The 17,906-nt window shown below is 43.2% G+C and overlaps 1 protein-coding gene and 1 long non-coding RNA gene across 3 annotated transcripts in view; one reads left to right on the forward strand and one right to left on the reverse strand.

The window, feature by feature from the left end:
- Positions 1 to 1,630: 1,630 nt before the first annotated feature.
- Positions 1,631 to 17,906, reverse strand: part of TMEM266 (transmembrane protein 266) — a 191,388-nt gene continuing 175,112 nt past the window's right edge. For both annotated transcript variants that reach the window (XM_073303518.2, XM_073303520.2), the window contains 2 exons: positions 3,957 to 4,019; positions 1,631 to 2,865 (listed from right to left, as the gene is read on the reverse strand). In XM_073303518.2, coding sequence (XP_073159619.1) covers positions 2,255 to 2,865; positions 3,957 to 4,019 — 674 coding nt within the window. In that variant the 3' untranslated portion in view covers positions 1,631 to 2,254. The remainder of the gene's footprint in view (positions 2,866 to 3,956; positions 4,020 to 17,906) is intronic.
- On the forward strand, positions 9,577 to 11,856 carry LOC140917936 (uncharacterized). The gene is made up of 3 exons (XR_012161041.2): positions 9,577 to 9,825; positions 10,630 to 10,755; positions 11,578 to 11,856. It is a non-coding gene; the product is annotated as an uncharacterized LOC140917936 (long non-coding RNA).

The following is a 17,906-nucleotide window of genomic DNA, read 5'->3' on the forward strand; positions in this document are numbered from 1 at the left end:
GCTTTTTGACTGACCCCATTTGTGGCCATTTTCAAAGGTACCACCCAGCAGCTCCCACTCAGGTACCTACAGAGCAGCTGTGCTCTTTTGAAAACCTGGCCCCAGTTGTGAATGATGAGCACGCCTGAAAAACTGGCCTTTACTGCCCACTTAGTCTTATGAGCAGAAACAGTTGTGTTTTGTGAATTCGTTTTCTAGACAGCCATCTAACAGAAGAATAAGGGGACACTCACTGAAATTAGGGTGCCGCAAATTAAAACTAGAACATGGATATCACTTATAATGCAACCCTATGATGCAAAATATTATGGATGCAAAAGGAAGTTTCCTAAAACTTTATATGATTAAAACCAGCAGCAGCAGTTTTGCTAGCTAGGGAACATAAGCAGATCACCAGCTGAGGTCAGAAAGTCTCCTTCCTCTTCATGGTACAGTAATACACAGTTAAGTGCATTGTGCAGGTTTTACTCCTTCCTTCGAATCACCCAGAACTGGCCACTGATGAAAACAGGCTATTGGACTAATGTACCATTGGTCTGACCTGCTAATGGCAGGTCCTATGTTCTTATCCCAACTGACAGCTGAAATACTTGCAAGTGCTCCAGTCTAGCAAGTAGACCATAAAATGGATAATTTCCTGAGATATTAACCAATCCTTGCCTTTGATAATGCCCAATTTTCACATATGGGCAAGTGTTCTAGGGCCTGACTGTCCCTGACAGTGCATGGGTAACTTCCACTGAAACCCTAGGAGCTGCATATGTGTGTTTGCCAGGCCAGTTGGGCCCCTAATACTTGTAAAGGTGGATTGGATCAATACACCTTCCCATAAAACCAGCGCTGTACCTAAAAGGGACAGAAAAGCACATGGATTTTCACTGGATCTGTTCTGTAAATTGTAAACAATTCAACTATAAATAAATAAAAAAAAACCCTCAATGCCTCATGCTCTAAGCTGTACTGTGGTTGCTTTGGGTCACACTACTGGTGCAAATAAGTCTTAAATCTGGCATGCAAATAATAATAAATAATAACAGCTGGCTATGGGAGGATGACCCCACTGCAGGGGGATCTGCCAGTGGCATACAACTGGTGTACTGGTCCTTATGCCAGCCCTCTCCCTGTGGCCTTTAGGCGGTATGCCGCTGGGGAAAAGAGGTCTGGTCTCCATACTGGTTAAGTTACAGCAAGCAGCCTTTTGGCTCTCCTAACTTATCCCTGGGCATGAGCTGAGCACATAGCTGGCCCATCTACCTTGGCATAAACTCCTGTGTTGTACTTTGTACTCCTCAGCCACAGCTGAGGATCTGGGCCAAAGGCATTACACCTGCTGCTAGATACTACTAGGTTAGAGGAGAACCTTAGCGTTAACTTTCAAATTGTCTTAAGGAGCTGAACTGTCTTAAAAGTTCTTGTGACGATAAAAAAAAGTTTGTGTCCACTTTCAATAGTCACTGTATATTCAAGTGAGTTCAATGTACTACTTCATTAAACTCAGAGTCAAATGTAAATGAGATTAAAATATTTTCCAAAATGGAAGATTTAAAGCCACAGTAATTATCTCATGAATCTAGCTTACCTACAAATCTGTGAATAAAAACACTGAATGAACATTTATTTTGTTCGGTTTTTTTAATTAAAATTGAATTTGCAAAATGTCCATTTTTCACTCGTGTTGACTTGGAAGTGAAAATGATATTTTCCTTTCCAAAATATTGTTTTTAAAGAGCTCATGCTAAAATAAAAACAGATCACACTTTTTCCCTTTAATCTGCATCACTCAAAGTGCTCCTTGAAAAAAGATTTTGGGAAGAACAAAAATAATTGCAGAATTTGTACAAAGGGGTTTACAGCTGTTGTCATGTACAAAGGGACAGTAAGAAATCGTAGAAGGAGAAGTTTACATCTGCATGTACCATACCCTGCTGAAGCTTGACCTGATAGAAGGCTGATCAGAGTTCCATAAAAATTGTTGTTGTATTTTTAAAAAAACCTCACAAAACCAAGATTAAGAATATGTACATCTTTGCGGTCATTGTTTTGTAATATAGAACGTTTTCTCTTCATCCAGGGATTGGCCTGAGGACCTCTGAAGCTAGAAATGTCATGGATTCATGTTGGCTCTCAGAACTCATGCATTTTATGAATATTCAATTCATTAACCACGCAAGGAGCAAGATATCCAGCCAGTGATTGTTCTGAGGGCGCCATTAAAGCTCTAGAATGTCTCGTCCTTTTCTACCACTGTGGAGAACTATGAATCTGGGACCCTATTCATCTTTTGCTCTTTGGATTCCAAAGATTTGTACTTTTCATTGATCACCGAGGCGGTTTGCTGAAGGTGAATAACTGGCTTAATCTGGAGCACATCAAAGCTCTCTTGGTTCTTCTTGTTGTAAATGTTCACTCTATGTTCCAGCTCAGGACTGGCTTTGGTGGACCCTGCTGGACTAGGCAATTTAAGGTTGACTGGATCTAAGCCTTTTTGTGTCAAGCAAGAATCCTCTGACAATGATGATAACAGTTCCTGAACTACTGCATTGCTGACCCTGTGCCTTGCAGAATCCATTTGATCATGTTTTGCATTCCCAGCCCTGTCTAAGGGGCAGTATTCAGAGGGTTCCTCCCGGGTGGTACTGCAGTCTGTGGAAGAGCCAAAGGTTTGGCTGCTGTCACTCTGGGCTCTGGTTACAGAGCTCTCTGTAGATCTGGAGGCACTGCCTGATGTGACACTAACAGAAGTTCCATTACTTCCTATCTTTATGGGCACTTCCACTGTGAACAGGTCAGAAGATATGTTGGGGTGGTGCACGTCAATGGCTGTTGTGGTAATGACACAAATACCAGCTTCAGGAACTCCGCTGTCTGTAAGTAAAATAATAGAAATGTCTATTGAAAATAGCCTGTCTCTGAAATCTGTGAAGATAGTCTCGACAGCATATTTTCACGTAAAATTGTTTGATAAGTGGAGAGAGCTGATTACATTCATAGAAATATTTTATTTGTATTTTCTGTAGTGCCTAGGAGCCCTAGTAATAAAACAGGACCCCATCGTGCTGGGTGGTGTACAAATACAGAACAAAAAAAGACAGCCCTTACCCCAAGGAGCTTACAGTTTAAAATTTGTGTATCCAAAAAATACTGTATTTGCAAATGTCCCATAATGGAATCTGTGGTCACTCGGACACAGGAAGGTGTATATGGGACTGATATACTCCTGATTATTTTTAAACACATTTGGGAATAAATTTTTTTAAGTGGAACATAAAAATGCCACACAAGCAGTGGTATTTTTGTTAACCAAATTTGCACAGAGTCAAGTGAACTGCTTTGACTATTTGCTTTATTGCATACCTTTTAAAATCCAAACTACTAGGTATTCGTGTATGAAAGCTGTTCAGTGCAGTGCAAAATGATATGTTATGACCCTTTAGTGGCTACAATTCAACACAAAGTAAAAAATCCATTTGAAGTATGATGCAGTGCTTCTGCTCACAAGTCAATGTTGTCTGGCATTGAGTTTTCTTATTCTTCATTCATTCAGTTTAGCCTTTCTAAAAGGTTCCCAGCAAGGGGTTTCTAAAAGGTTCCCAGCAAGTTAACTTCCAGCTGATTTTCTATTCATTTATTTCCTCCCTAGGTTTCTTTTCCATGGCCATTTGAACCACTCTATTGACTGGATAACTTACTCTAGGAAAAATGCACACCTGGATCTTGAAACCATTATGGATGACTTCAGTGGGAGCAAGATCAGGTCCCTTATCCTTTAGAGACTATCACCTTGATATAAACTTTCATGGAAAACATGATAGGTTTAGAGATTGGTTTAATTTCCCAGGCTGATCTACTTAATTGCTCAGTCTTGCTTGTTCTATGTCATTCAGTGCAATACAGCAGTTACACATGTCTGATACTCTGCAATGCAGTTTAAATTTAAATCTTTAAAGAAAACTCACCACTGCTGGGCTCATTGTAATATTGACTGATGTAGTTGTTCATATCATCCTTGACTATGGCCTCTGGAAGAGTAAGAGGGAATGCCATTAGAAAGCCATTTATTTGATTATTTTTTCTAATCCATGTGATTGAAATACCATACTATGCAATACTCTGCTGCATCATTTACCTTAGCCCCATTCATTGTGTCTTGGATGACACACACTGTGAGGTTATAAGCTGCTTTTAGATATGCAATGGTGTCTTTGGAAGCAGTCTCACAAGAAGCTTGATCTTGCAACCCTAACTCGGGCACTAAAGGTAAATGGGACTTTGGCCTGCATAAGGATTTCGGGACCAGTTCCTCACTGAGCACTGTTTAAGTTTCTTTATATGGTAGCAAATGTAAGCCTTCTGATATGAAGAATGGCAACCCCATCATTTAAGTGAAACAGACTGGGAAATTTCTCTCAACACAAAGTAGAAGTAATGCCACTCTTTGCAATCCATGGTTATTGATTTAAAGTGACAATAATGTTCAGTCTGGAGCTTGACTCTCCAGGGATCCTAAATTGTTTGGATATTTAACTCTGTAGGGTATGCTCCCTGATGTCTGTGTGCTGGTAAGCAACTCCTTACTGAAAAGGCTTACATCCGAAGTCTGCACATATTGTATGGCTGTACTGTAATTAATCTGAAAGCGTAAGCTATAAAATTGTGGTTTGCACTACTACAGATTTGCATTCAAGGATCTCAAAGTGCATTACAAACAGCAATAAGCACAGCAGCACAGCACCCTGAGGAATAGGTGCATATTATTATCCCCCATTTATAGACTGCAGAAACCAAGACAAGTTTGCCCAAGGTCACACAGGCAGCAGCAGGGGCAGAACACATATCTCCTGACTCCCAAGTCCTGTGTCTTAGTGACAAAAGTCATCCTTCCCTGTAAGATTAAACAAAAAATAAAACCTGTAGGTATTCTACCAAGTCAGATGAAATGAACACCATTAACACAGATTTATTAAGGATAAAAGGAAATATGCTAGGGAATAGTTACTCCTGTGCATTGATATATGGCTGAAAAAAGGAGTCAGTTAACACAGCAAAATAAATCCAAGGAATTATGTATTATTAATACATAATAATTATGTATTATTTTTCTACAGTTTTGTCACGTTACTGTTCAGAATGTCTAGACTACAGAGGCCTCATTCATCTAGGGAGCAGCTCTGCTTACTTCAGTGGGGTTACACCATGGATGGATGATGTAGCTTTGGGGCCAACATGCTCAAATTTGGTTGTCTAAAGTTAGGCACCTAAATTTTCATTTAGCCATCTAAATAAATAGCCTCATTTTCACAGAGGCTAGTCACCTGCAGCACCTGAAATGGTAAGCAAACCATATTCTTACTATGACACTGAAATGTAGCCACTTTTGGGGCAGAGGGCAGCACTCTGCTGACAGAACAAAAACAGGGGAAGAGGGTAAATTTTAACCATGGCAACTCCTTACTCCTACAAAACATGCCAGGGGATTTTTAATGTCCACGCAGAGCAGATAAGACTTGACCCACACACTCATACGATCTGCTTTAAAAGGACAAGTTTGTCTTAATTCTGCTGGCTTCTTTGAGCCTTTTATACCAAGTAGTATAAATATTCTAAATCTGATGTCTGCAGTTACACTACTGAGCAATCTCCTTCCACCTGATTGTTCTTTATAAAGGGGATGATTCGCTATGGTTTTGGAACAGCAGTGGTGCTCTTCTCTTGTGTTGCTTCTCTATTAATGATGACCTCCTGCTTGCCCAATCTGCAGCTGTTCCCTTAATCTGTGAATGATCAATACCTCTAGAATCTTCTCTAGCGTTGGAGATTTGACTTGCAAGTCTTAGCTCTGGCTTAGGGGTATTATTATTTAATTCAACCCCTTTCTCGGTATTCTGGGATGCTAACCAGGTGGTCCTAGGGTTCTCTCTCTTTTACTTGTATTTTTTTTTAAACCTATCCTGCTGTCACACTCCATTTTGATGATTTTTCATCTTTCTGGAAGTTTCAGTCTGTTTCTGGCCTCTTTTCCCTCACTCTTGATGTTCAGCTTGCTGGCTCTGATACAGAGTTAACTAATAAAAATGCTAACCTGTACCCAGTAAGTTCATATAAACAGAACATGGAATTTAGGTGGGGGAAAGAAACTACACTACGCTACACTGATTCACCTGATAAATCAAAAGAACATGAGACTGTTCCAGAATTTATCTAAACCAATGGAAGTTACACCTCAAAACAGCACAATGCTTGAAATGCTTGGGACATCGAACAACAATCCCAAATGGTAACCATCTTTGGACTCGATCCTGAGCTGGTGTAAATTCACAGCACTCCATGAAGCCAATGGAGTGACGCTGATTTACACCAGCTGAAGATCTGACCCCTTATTCAATGATAAATATTTTCAGAACGAATTAAGGGCCAATCATCAGGGCATGTAAGTTCTCTATTGACTTTGACTGAACTCTGATGACTGACACCAGCAGAGGATCTGGCCATCGGATGTAACAACACATATGAAATCTGCATCTGATTTTAGACTGAAAAATATGTAATGAGAGCACTAACAGAACAACACCAGCTGTACTGTGCATTTTATAGTCACTAAAGAAGTTCTGTTTTCTGTACAGTAGTTGACTGTCAATTGATTTTTTTCCCCACCAAGAATTAATTCTCTTATAGTAAAACAATGAGAATTTTACAGTAACTGCAAAATATATACATATTTTGTCACGATTTTGAGCAGAACTGAACAATTACCATTATGAACATAATGAGAGCATCCAGTAAGAACTTCAAGCTTAAAAGCAACCTGATCTATCCAATTTGCGGTGTATCATATGCTTTAAAAGCATCCTCTCCTTTTAAGAGTTCTTTTCGATACCATGTTTCAGAAAATCATGCTCATCCCTATGAGCCAGATTTCCCACATCCCCTTGGGTCTCTGTGGTTACAGTCCTGCCTTTTCACAGCACATTGTGGTTTGCAGGTGAAAGAAACAGATGTTTTCCATGGAACACTTTCTCCACACAACAAGACCCAAACCACTAAGCACTCTGTACCTGAAATAGCTGCACTCGTAAGACGGCAATCTAACTTGACACTGAAAGGGAACATGGTTGTTTTCCTGGTTTCACTGGATCTTAAAAGCTTTTTTGGCCCCTGTTGATCTTTAAATGCCTGCAGTCAGAGGTGTGCTTTGTGCTAATGTCTGAGTTTAAAAAGAGGCCTCAGAGTAGCTCAAGGCAATGCTACTGGATTAAGAGTACATTGCATTGGTTTTCAGCTACCAGCTCTTAAAATACACTTCATTTTAATCATTCATAATTTAGACGATAAATGCCACAACCTTCACAGCTAGTATATGTACACTTTATAGATCTAGCGTGCATTTTTCAGGTGTATACATAACTTTCTGGGGCGAGCATAAGGGGGGGCAGATATTAGAGCCTTGATCAATTTAAAGATTTCACTAGATTTTCTATGAGTTACAGAAATCTCTTGCGATCCTTGAGCAACATATGACTCTAATTCAGAGCTGATTTAAGAAATATGCTGGAAAGAGAAATTAGATTGTGATAGGTTTAGGGTGACTGGACGTCCTGATAAAATCGGGACTGTCCCGCTATTTAGTTGTTTGTCCTGCGTCCCGACTGATGTACTCTGGCTTTTTTTTTTTTTTTTTGCTTGGGGTGGCAAAAAACCTAGAGCTGGCCCTGGTGGGGGGGTGAGCCTGTGGCTGCCTCCCCATGTGTCCCAATATTTTGTTCTTGTCATCTGGTCACCCTAGATATGTTATAATGAAAAAGGTGACATAATGCCCCCCCCTGAAATAAACAGTTGCTTGTCTGCTTTTGGTTCCATATGTCAAAACTCATATTGGACATCAGAACTCCTTCCAGATTTCATGTATGTGTCAATCTAAGAATTTGTATATCAATCAACATAACATTTATGATGTGTGAATGGACAGTTTTCAAACAAATCAACATAAAATTTGCCATATTGACTTGGATACCACTAGTCCAACTAATCCAGCATCTTGACCTGGGCAGCGGCCAATATCTGTGCCAAAGGAAGTCTCCCATAAGCACTTAGCTAACTGTGCAGTGCTGTACATGGAGGGAAACATTCTTTATCACCACGGCAGATAATCAGCCTATACTGTGGAGTGTGAGATTTGATTGGCTTTATTATCTCCATTTACATTGCTAAAAATGTTAATAGTGAGCATAAAATTAGCCAGCCTTTTAGCTTGTGCATCCTTTGCAATAAAGTACTATGGCAGAGCAACATAAGCATATGTATACCAGGCATGAAGCAAGCATTGGATGATTATATTGAAGCAAACTGGCAATTAACAAACTGGTTTTTAATCATATGGGAATCTCAGTTGCTTTAGAAGCAATAGGTTACAATAAACTCAAGTTATCCCAAGTGGTATTATTCATTGTTAACTTCCATACTGTTGTACTCAAGGATTTTTGAAAAATATTAAAGTTGAAAACTTTTGAATGTTACATGTATATAAAAGAAGTTACCTTGTTCAGTAATGATGGTTCAGTATTGATTGTTCTTCAAGATGTGTCCCCTTATGGGTGCTCCACTGTAGGTGACTCCTGAGCAGTACCCCCCTTGGAGGGCTGGGACTTTGGGGGGTGGGTTAGTCACAGATGAGAGAGCTAAAGATGGCATCCAAGGTGGAGTCCCTGCTGATTGCATAATGTTCTGCAAAGATGTGGACTGATGCCCATGTCGCTGCTCTGCAGATCTCAAATGGGGACATTCTTGAGGAAGGTGATGGAGGAGGAGATGGATCTCGGGGAATGTGTACGGATCGAGGCTGGAGGGATCATGTTACGAATTTGGTAGCACCATCTGATGCAGTTAGAGATCTACTTGGAGAGTCTTTGGGCTGATATTTCCAAACCCTTAGATCTTTCTGCCATAGAGAGAAATAGTCTAGGAGACTTCCTGAAGGCCTTTGTCCTATTGAGGTAGAATGCATGGGGTCTCCTGACATCGAGGATATGCAATATGGCTTTCCTATTGTCTCAGTGAGGCTTGAGGAAGGAGGCGGGAAGGTGAATAGACTGATTCATGTGAAATGAGGGGGTCACTTTAGGGATGAACCTTGGATGTGGCCTAAGTGTAACCTTGTCAGAGAAGAATACTGTGTATGGGTGATGAGCCATCAGAGCTGCTATTTCCCCTATTCTTCTAGCCATGGTAATTGCAACCAGAAAGACCGCTTTCATCAATAGGTATGCTAGTGAACAGGTAGCCAGAGGTTCAAAGGGGGCCTAGTCAGCCCTTTCAACACTAGGTTTAGATCCCACGAGGGGGTAGGAAGTCGAGGTTGAGGGAAGAGGTTTGTTATTCTCTTAAGGAACCTTTTAGTGGTCGGGTGCAATAGTACTGAGTACCCTTCTACAGGTTGGTTAAATGCTGTAATAGCTGCTAGGTGGACCCTGAGAGAGCACAGCAATAACCCCAATTTTTTAAGGGTCAGAGTATATTCCAGAATATGTGGAAGAGTTGCTGATACTGGAGAGATTTGGTGGGACGTGCACCAAATCTGAAACCTGGACCATTTCTGCAGGTACACATTGCGAGCTGCATCAGGTAAGAGTACCAGGCCTGTCTCGGCCCTGTGGGAGCAATCAGAATTATGTGAGTGCCGTTCTTCTTTATCTTCAGCAGGACCTTCAGCAGAAGAGGAAATGGAAGGAAGGAGTAAAGAAGGTCCTTGTCCTATGGGAGGAGGAGGGCATCACCCAGAGAGTGCTGACTGACCCCTGCCCTGGAATAGTATCGTGGACACTTCTTGTTCTGGTAAGTGGCAAACAGATCTGTGGATGAAGTTCCCCACTGTGTGAATAAGTTGTGAAGTACTGATGGGTGCATCTCCCACTTGTGGTTGTGCGGGAATGTGTGACTTCATTTGTCCACTATCATGTTTTGTATGCCCGGAAGGTAAGCCACGGATAAGGTAACATTGTGAGAGATGCACCAGTTACACAATTTCATTGCCTCTGTGCAAAGAGAGGGTGATCTGGCTTCCCCTGATGGTTAATATAATACATGCAGGCTATGTTGTCCATTAGGATCTTTATATGTGATCCTTTGTTATCAGCAGGAGGAAATGGGCATAGATGTTCCGGACCGCTCTCAACTCAAGGAGTTGATATGCAAGGATATCTCCACAGGCAGCCATTTGCTTTGCGCTGTGAGGCTGTTTAAATGCACGCCCCATCATATGAGGGATGCATCGGTGGGAAGGAGCTACAGAGGTGGTGCCTGAAAAAAGGGGATCCCTTTGCATGCATTGGCTGGGTTCTTCCACCAGTCCAGGGAGTTCCTGATCCTGGTGGGCAGTGACAGGGGTTTGTCCAGACTGTCCCTGTTCAGTCTGTAAACCGAGCTGAACCACAGCTGTAGGCATCACATGTGACGTCTGGCATGTGGAATCACCGCCATGCTAGCTGCCATATGCCTCAGGGACTGGAGGCAGATTCTGGCTGGCATTTGAGGGCTGCATTGAGCTGTGTCTATAGGCGATATCAGGGATAGAAACCTGTCCTGAGGTAGGAAGACTTTGGCCTGTAGCGCATCTAAGTCAGCCCCTATGAATTCCAGGCATTGTACTGGTGTGAGCATCAACCTCTGGGAATTGATCTGTAGGCCTATGAACAAGCGTATTGTGTCCTTGGTGGCTCAAAGAGCTCCCTGAAGCGACCAGGCTCTGAGAAGACAATCGTCCAGGTAAGGGTAGATCATTATCCCTTGTGATTGTATCTGGGTGGCCATCACTGAGAGAACTTTGGAAAATACTCTCGGGGACAAAGAAGTTTCCAAGGGAAGGACTCTGTATTGGTAATGGTCATGCTGCAGGGTAAATTCGAGGAGAAGTCTGTGAGCCAGTAGTATTGAAATGTGAAAGTAGGCATCTTGTAGGTCGACGGCCAAAAACCAGTCTCCCTGTTTCAGTGTTGGAATGATCGTTGATAAGGTGACCATCTGGAACTGCTGAGCTTTGACAAACTTGTTGAGAGCTCTGAGGTCCAGGATGGGTCTCCAACCCCACTTCCTTCTGAATATTAGGAAGTAGCGAGAATAGAAGCCTTTGCCTGGTAGATGCTGAGGTATGGGTTTGAAGGCTCCTATCTGCAGGAGGCAACCTATCTCCCACTGTAGTAGAAGGGTCCCTGAAGAGGGATGGGAAAGGGTGTTGTGGAGGGGGCAGACAGGTGAAGTGGATGGAATAGTAGGATCTGACAATCTCTAGGACCCATCTGTCCGAGGTTATCCGCTCCCAGGCACTGCAGAATGCTGCCAAATGGTCGCCAAATGGGTGCATGGTCACAGATAGCAGTGGGAAGTGGTATCGCGGTGCCTCAACCTGCCCATCAAAAGTGGTGTTTAGGGGCAGGCATTTGGGTCGAGGACTGGGAGCCTGAAGGCTTTCACTTTGAGAACTTTTCCTTTTTCCTCTGGGGCTCATAGTTCCGTTGTGATGGGAATTAGGACGAATAAGGCCTCTGTTGGTATGGAAGGCAAAAATGTCTCTTTTGCCCTGATGTGTAGATTCCCAGTGACCTAAGAGCAGCCCTAGAATCCTTTGAGTGGAGAGAGGCGTCGGTCTTCTTGGCGAAGAGCTTCACACCCTCAAAGGGGAAGTCCCCCACCATAGGCTGAACCTCCTTCAGGAATCTCGAGAGGTGGAGCAACAACACCCATCTCATTATAACAGCTGTGAAGTGGTTCTGGCAGCTGTGTCGGCAGCATCAAGGGCTGATTGCAAAGATGTTTTTGCTACCGGTTGCCCGTGCTGGATGATGGCCTACAAGGAATCCTGGGAACTCTCCAGCAGCTTATCAGTAAAGTCGTATCATTTATTGTAATTCGTGTTGTACTTTTCTGTGAGCGCCTGGTAGTTGGCAATTCTAAACTGTAAGGTGGCCGAAGAATATGCCTTCCTATCAAAGAGATCAAGGGGCTTCCAGTGTCTGTCATAGCGTGTTGTCCTAAGGTGGTGCTGTCAGCCACGAGAGTTCACAGCATCCACCACAATGGAACTGAGTAGTGAGTGGGTGAATAGGAACTCTGATTCCCTGGTGGGAACATCATATTTTTTGTCCACCTGCTTGCACGTCTGGGCCACTGAGGCTGGGGTTTGCCACACAGTCTTAGCTGGGTCTAGGATGGCCTTGTTGATCAGGAGGGTGATTTTGGAGGTAGACAGGGGTGAAAGTAATAATAAATTCTTACCAGTGTGTGGGCTGGCTCCAGCCCCCAGAAGGGGCTGGGCGGAATGGGCCTCGGGCAGAGGGGCAGGGATGGGGGTCAGCCTCCCCCAGCCAGCCCATCCGCGCTACCCCTTCCTCCCCACCCCCTGTCGGCGGCCCTGTCAGTACAGACCCTACCGGCAAGGCTGCCGACGGGGAAGGCAAAAGGGGCAGGGACGTTAAAGTGCTGCCTTGACAGTGCTTTAATGTTGGCTGCATATGGGCTGGTACCAGCTTCTTGCTGGTATGCCGTACCAGCCCGTACTGGCTTACTTTCACCCCTGCAGGTAGATGAAGCATGGAGGATGTTGACAAGCTGGTGGTGCATATCTTTAACCCCCTTCAATGGTATGTGGAGAGTGTCCACCACTCTCTTCGCCAGCTCTTGGAATAAGCAGAAGTCATCCATCATGGAAGGTGGCGACAGCATGACCATTTCGGCAAAGGCGAGGATATGACCTTGGGTATGACCTCCTCCTCTGTCCACCTCTTGCTCTCCACTTCTTGGGGTTCCGAGACCTGCAATGCTGTAGCCTAGGGGGCTTGCCTGGAGGGCTCCCAGGAGACGCTCAGTGCCTTCTAGACAGGCTGTTGGTGTGCAGCCAGGGGTCCCACTCACTGTCCAATCCCTCACTTGACACCAGAGGGGCATGGCATGATTGTAGGGAAATCCTGCTTGGTTGGTCATGGCTCTGTTCCACGATCTTGGTACCAAGGGGCAGAGAGTCAGGAGCTTCCAACATAGCGAGGTCACCAGGCTGATGGAATTCTGCTCGTACCGAGCATCCTGGTGTTAGTGGTGGTGCCAGGAGAGATGGAGACTTTGCCCATACTGATCTCTCTGGTGCCAGATGAGCCAGTGTTGCTGGTGGTACTGACAACAACTCGCTTACTAGGAGTGTCTTAGGGCATTTGCCTGTGTCTCTCTGTACTGAAGATTCCGTGCCTGTGCCCAAAGGGTCTGTGGGCCTATCAACGATACCGGGCATCGACCGTTGAAGAGAGGAGTGGGTGCCAGATGAACTTGGTGCCAGTGGTGCTGAGGATATCAAGCAAGATGGTGATCGCTTTTGGCTATACCCTAGGCTTGCTGAGGGGACTTCCTGCTCTCTTTTTCAACTTGTGAGAGGAGTCCCCAGACTGTTTCTTCGACCCACTGTCCTTCGAAGTTGAAGGGAAGACTCATGTCCGCCAGAAGGCTGGGGTCAGAGAGCCACCTCCATAAAAGATGATTTTCTGGTGGAGCGCTCTGCCCTTGTGGGATCTTGGTCAGAGCTGGTGGCAGAGAGAGCACTTTTGTGGGATGTGGCCCTCACTGAAGCAGCGAATGCATTGGGAGTGCTTGTCTGTGACCGTAATCACCTCGCTGTAAGTGCGACACTTCTTGAACCCCAGAGAGCTGGGCATACCCTTGTCCAGGAGGGTCCCCTTCCCCATCCCACAGGAACAAAGTCCTTTCTTTCTTCTTCTTCTAAAGGGTTTCTAAAAGGTAACCATTAACAACTGAAAAAGAGAGTTAACGACAGCTAACGGCTCTGTCTCTAGCCAGAGGTGGTTGAGATGGAATTGAGGACAGCTAGCCCGCATGCGCTGGCAAGCCTCATGGCGCAGCATGAGGAGAAACAGCACAGGTGCAGGCTCAACGGACACTGCTACCAAAGTTCTCCGACCAGCAGTGCAGGGAGGCAGACACACCTACAGTGGAGCACCCATAGGGACACTACTAGAAGAAGAAGAAGAAAAGCATATTATTTATGCAATACAATATAGCATCATAAAGGCAGATCATGGTGATTTAAAATCAGATAAAAAGTCCTTTAGCACATTCAACTGAACTAAAACAACAGCGGATTGTAGGAAGAATGTCAGTATATATGAGGAAGAGAGAACAGCTTTTGGGAGAGGGCAGATTGTTTGTATCATCTAAAATACTATATAGTTCTCGTCTCTCAGATTCTATATTGATTCTCTTAAGTATCAATTCGCCTTTCAGATTCCTCCTCTATTTCCTCTTCATGGGTAGAAATTTCTTTTGATTTCATTCCATGGGGAACTCACAATTTCCAGGATCCAGGAGATATAAGACTATTTTCTCTTTTCTTACAGATAGCTTGGATCTTTATGAGATACAGTTATGTGGTCTCCACATTCTCTTCCATAAAACCAATCTCATTCCACAGCCTAAGCTGATGGATTGGAGAAGCAAGAAAAAATATAATTTTCCTCTCATACATTGGAGATGGTGACCCTGGAAACATGGTTACAGACACTGGACTCTAATAGTCATGCTTAGAATCCCACCTTTCTTTCCTTTCTTGTTTGATGTGCCTAAAGGAATCAAAACATTTCTACACAGGGACTGGAGCATGTTTAATTTTTAGATTTGGACTGCAAGCAACAGCGCTGTTAATAAAAGCCATGGAATCAGGATCTCTCTTACCCATAGGAACCCCAGTTTATCTGCACATTCAGGAAGGGAAGATGATTTCACATTTCTCAGTGGATTGGAAACTGTGGTGTGTAGCAAGAAGAAGGACAGGGCCTGGAAAGAAGAAGGTAGGATAGACTGCTGTCTACGGCAAGACACTGCTCAATGCATTGGGGTGTAAATTAATGCCGACCTTGACAAAAATAGATACAAGGAATCACTTCACTTGTCAGTGAAATGCGGCTACTAGATGGAACGAGGCAGCTGTGGAACAATACACAGCAGAACTGTACAATTCAGGACAGGAAGTGAAGACTAGTATTGATTCCAACTAAGACTAGAGTGGCAATTTCAGTAGGAAGGAAGGTAATTATCCAAACTGGAGTTTAGCCAGGACACTGGGGTTAATACCCTATCTCTTATGAAAACTGAAATAACCTCTTCCCTGAATTTAAAGTCAACCATTTTCCGTGGGTCAGCTGCTTGAGCAGCTGTGTGCATTATAAAGCCAGGCCCATCCCTTCTCTTCTGGGGGGATGGAGCTAGCACTTTAGCCTGCTTTCCAAAATCTTGCCCTTGAAAAATGTGGAGCTCTTGGTCAGGAACTATCACACAGCAACTGGAAAGTTTTTGATGAAGAGTTCCAAATAGTCTTCCTTTTTTTTCTGTAAAAATATAGAGCATAAACTGAAATTTTCCTGGGAATAATAAACTATTTGGAGTAAAGTCCGTTCCAACCCATGAGATGACAATGTAATCTCTCTCCCTCTCTCTCCTGAACCTATAAAAACATCATAAATTTGGTGGAACACATAAATGCCATTCTGTCCATCAAGGCAGATTCCTCTTCTAGTCCTCTAATCCCTCCATAATGACTGTAACAATTGTTTCATCAATGATCCCAGTGTATGAATCTGCAAAACCTCTGCATGCAATAAATACCATTTGTACATCTTTATGATTTTGAGTCTTTTCTCTAAAAAAAGTTTCTTCATGTTACTTGGAAATATTTTATTATTAAAGCATTTTATTTCATCCTTTTATTGCCACTGATTCTGCTGACTTCTGTCTATTGGAGTTGAATTTCCTAGACCGTGGAATTATTCTTTCTTCAGCTGCAGAATCTCTGTGAGGTCATGAGTCTTTAGAGTGGAGTGATACAACTTTATTACCTCTCACTGTACAGACACACTGTCTACTAGGAAATAATCTTTATTCTGAGGTTTCTTAAGAATGAGATCTTGCAGTTTCATCACTGGTATCTTTCCCCTTGAGTACCAATAACATTTAGAAACCTATGAAAAGGAAAACCACGAAAAAGAAAGGAAAATGAATACACAAGTACAGCAATAAAGGCTGCTGAGCCACTGTTCAGTATGTTCCTTGTCACATTAGGACAGGGACTTGTTAAAATTGAAACCTGATTACTTTTGAAATAGTTTTTAGTTAAGTCAAAGCGATAAGAAACCTCACTGCATATATTTTAACTGGAGCTCCAAAAGCAGATTTCTGTGTTTTTCCAGTATAATTCTCCCTATTATTTTAACACAGGGTTGTCACTGGTACATCAGCTCTGATTAGAGATGGCCTAACTTCATTATTGCCTCATGATTTTGGTTATCTTTTACTATCTACATTAGCAGTCTCTCTGGGTAATATAACCAGATTCAAAATTCCAGGTTCCATTATAGCTAATTGTTTTAATATGAGACTAGACAGTGGCTCACTGATCCATGGTTGATGTTTGAAGGGCTGAGGCACCAGCACTAAGCTGGCAGCAAAAGAACCGATGACAAACAATGCCATTCCTCATCAGATGACAGTCTCAAAGACTTTGAGGGCAATAAGCAGTTCAGAATGGAAAGCTGTCTGGCAACTTGGAAGTTGTCTTGTTGGCTCAGTTCAGTGAATGGTTGTAGCTGATGGCTAATCTGGTTGGGGGAAAAGCAGCATGCATTTGTTTGGTTGTTAATGTGGATAAAACTAAGTCCATGGCCTTTAACATCAAGCAGAATGCAGCTCCAGATTACAACCCACTCAGTATTAACCTGTTCAAACAGGACATTGAAAAGGTGGCAACTGTCAAAAACTTGGGAAGCACCCTAGACACTGGTGTAGGATGTTTGAAAGATGTGGGCCCTTTAGTGGCCTCTGTGGCATCAAGATTGCTACGACACTGCGGATCTACCCTATCACAGTTATACCAACTTTATTGTGTGCCAGTGAAAGGAGGGTGCTGAGGAAGGCTGAAGAGTGGTGGATTGATGGTTTCGATTTTCGTCGTCTTCATCAGCTCCTCCATATTAAATGGCTGGATAAGATCACCAGTGAGGATATTTGTAGCTGAAACCAGCAACCACCTCCATCAGCACTGGTTCAGTTTTGGCAGCTTTCTTGGTACAGACGTATTATAAGAATGGAAGAACAACAAATTACGAAGCATGTTTACCAAGGAATGCTACTATTAGCCAGCAATCATGCGAGTGCTGAAAGGTTCAGTGGGATAACATTGCTAACGATGGACACAGACTGAACATCCAGCCAGACTGTCTTAAAGACCTAGCTGAAGATCGATCTGTGTGGTGCTCGATCTATGTCCCTTTGGGACTTGCCATGATGCTAATGATGAGACAGCAGCTCAGGGCTAGAAGAATAACGAAGGGATAGGAGCTACATATTAATGTTTTTGTCTTAGAAAAGGCTCCTTAAATAAGAATGCCCACATTCAGAGCCACACTGCTTGTCAGGTGACAATTAATTCATGTGGATCACAGGGTTATATAACCAAGCCTCAGTTTCCACAGGGACTTCCCTGCTCACCTGTGTATTTTTAGAGTTAAGGTCTGTGAGAAGCATTGTGCTACTCCGTCTTTGGCCAGCAGTGCTCCCAGCAATCCTCAGCTTGAGGTCACATGCAAACAGAGAAGAGGGTTATAGTAACGGCCATATAGTAAGGAAGCAGACTGATACGTACCATAGTGCATACACAATGCAAAATAAAGCTTTTGGTATAACATGGCTTTTTGAGATCACATTGACAACCCACAAAAGTGAGTTTCCCCAAAGACTTCGCAGCTTCATATGTTTCATTCTCCCACGATACACTGGTGCTTCACTCTTTAAAAGCGTTGCCTCTCTAGTTTAAGATCCTGGTCCTCACCTACAAACAGTATTTAGGCCCATCTACCGCTGTCTGCCTC

Source organism: Lepidochelys kempii, chromosome 10 (genome assembly GCF_965140285.1).
Source record: "Lepidochelys kempii isolate rLepKem1 chromosome 10, rLepKem1.hap1, whole genome shotgun sequence".
Classification (NCBI taxonomy): domain Eukaryota; kingdom Metazoa; phylum Chordata; order Testudines; family Cheloniidae; genus Lepidochelys; species Lepidochelys kempii.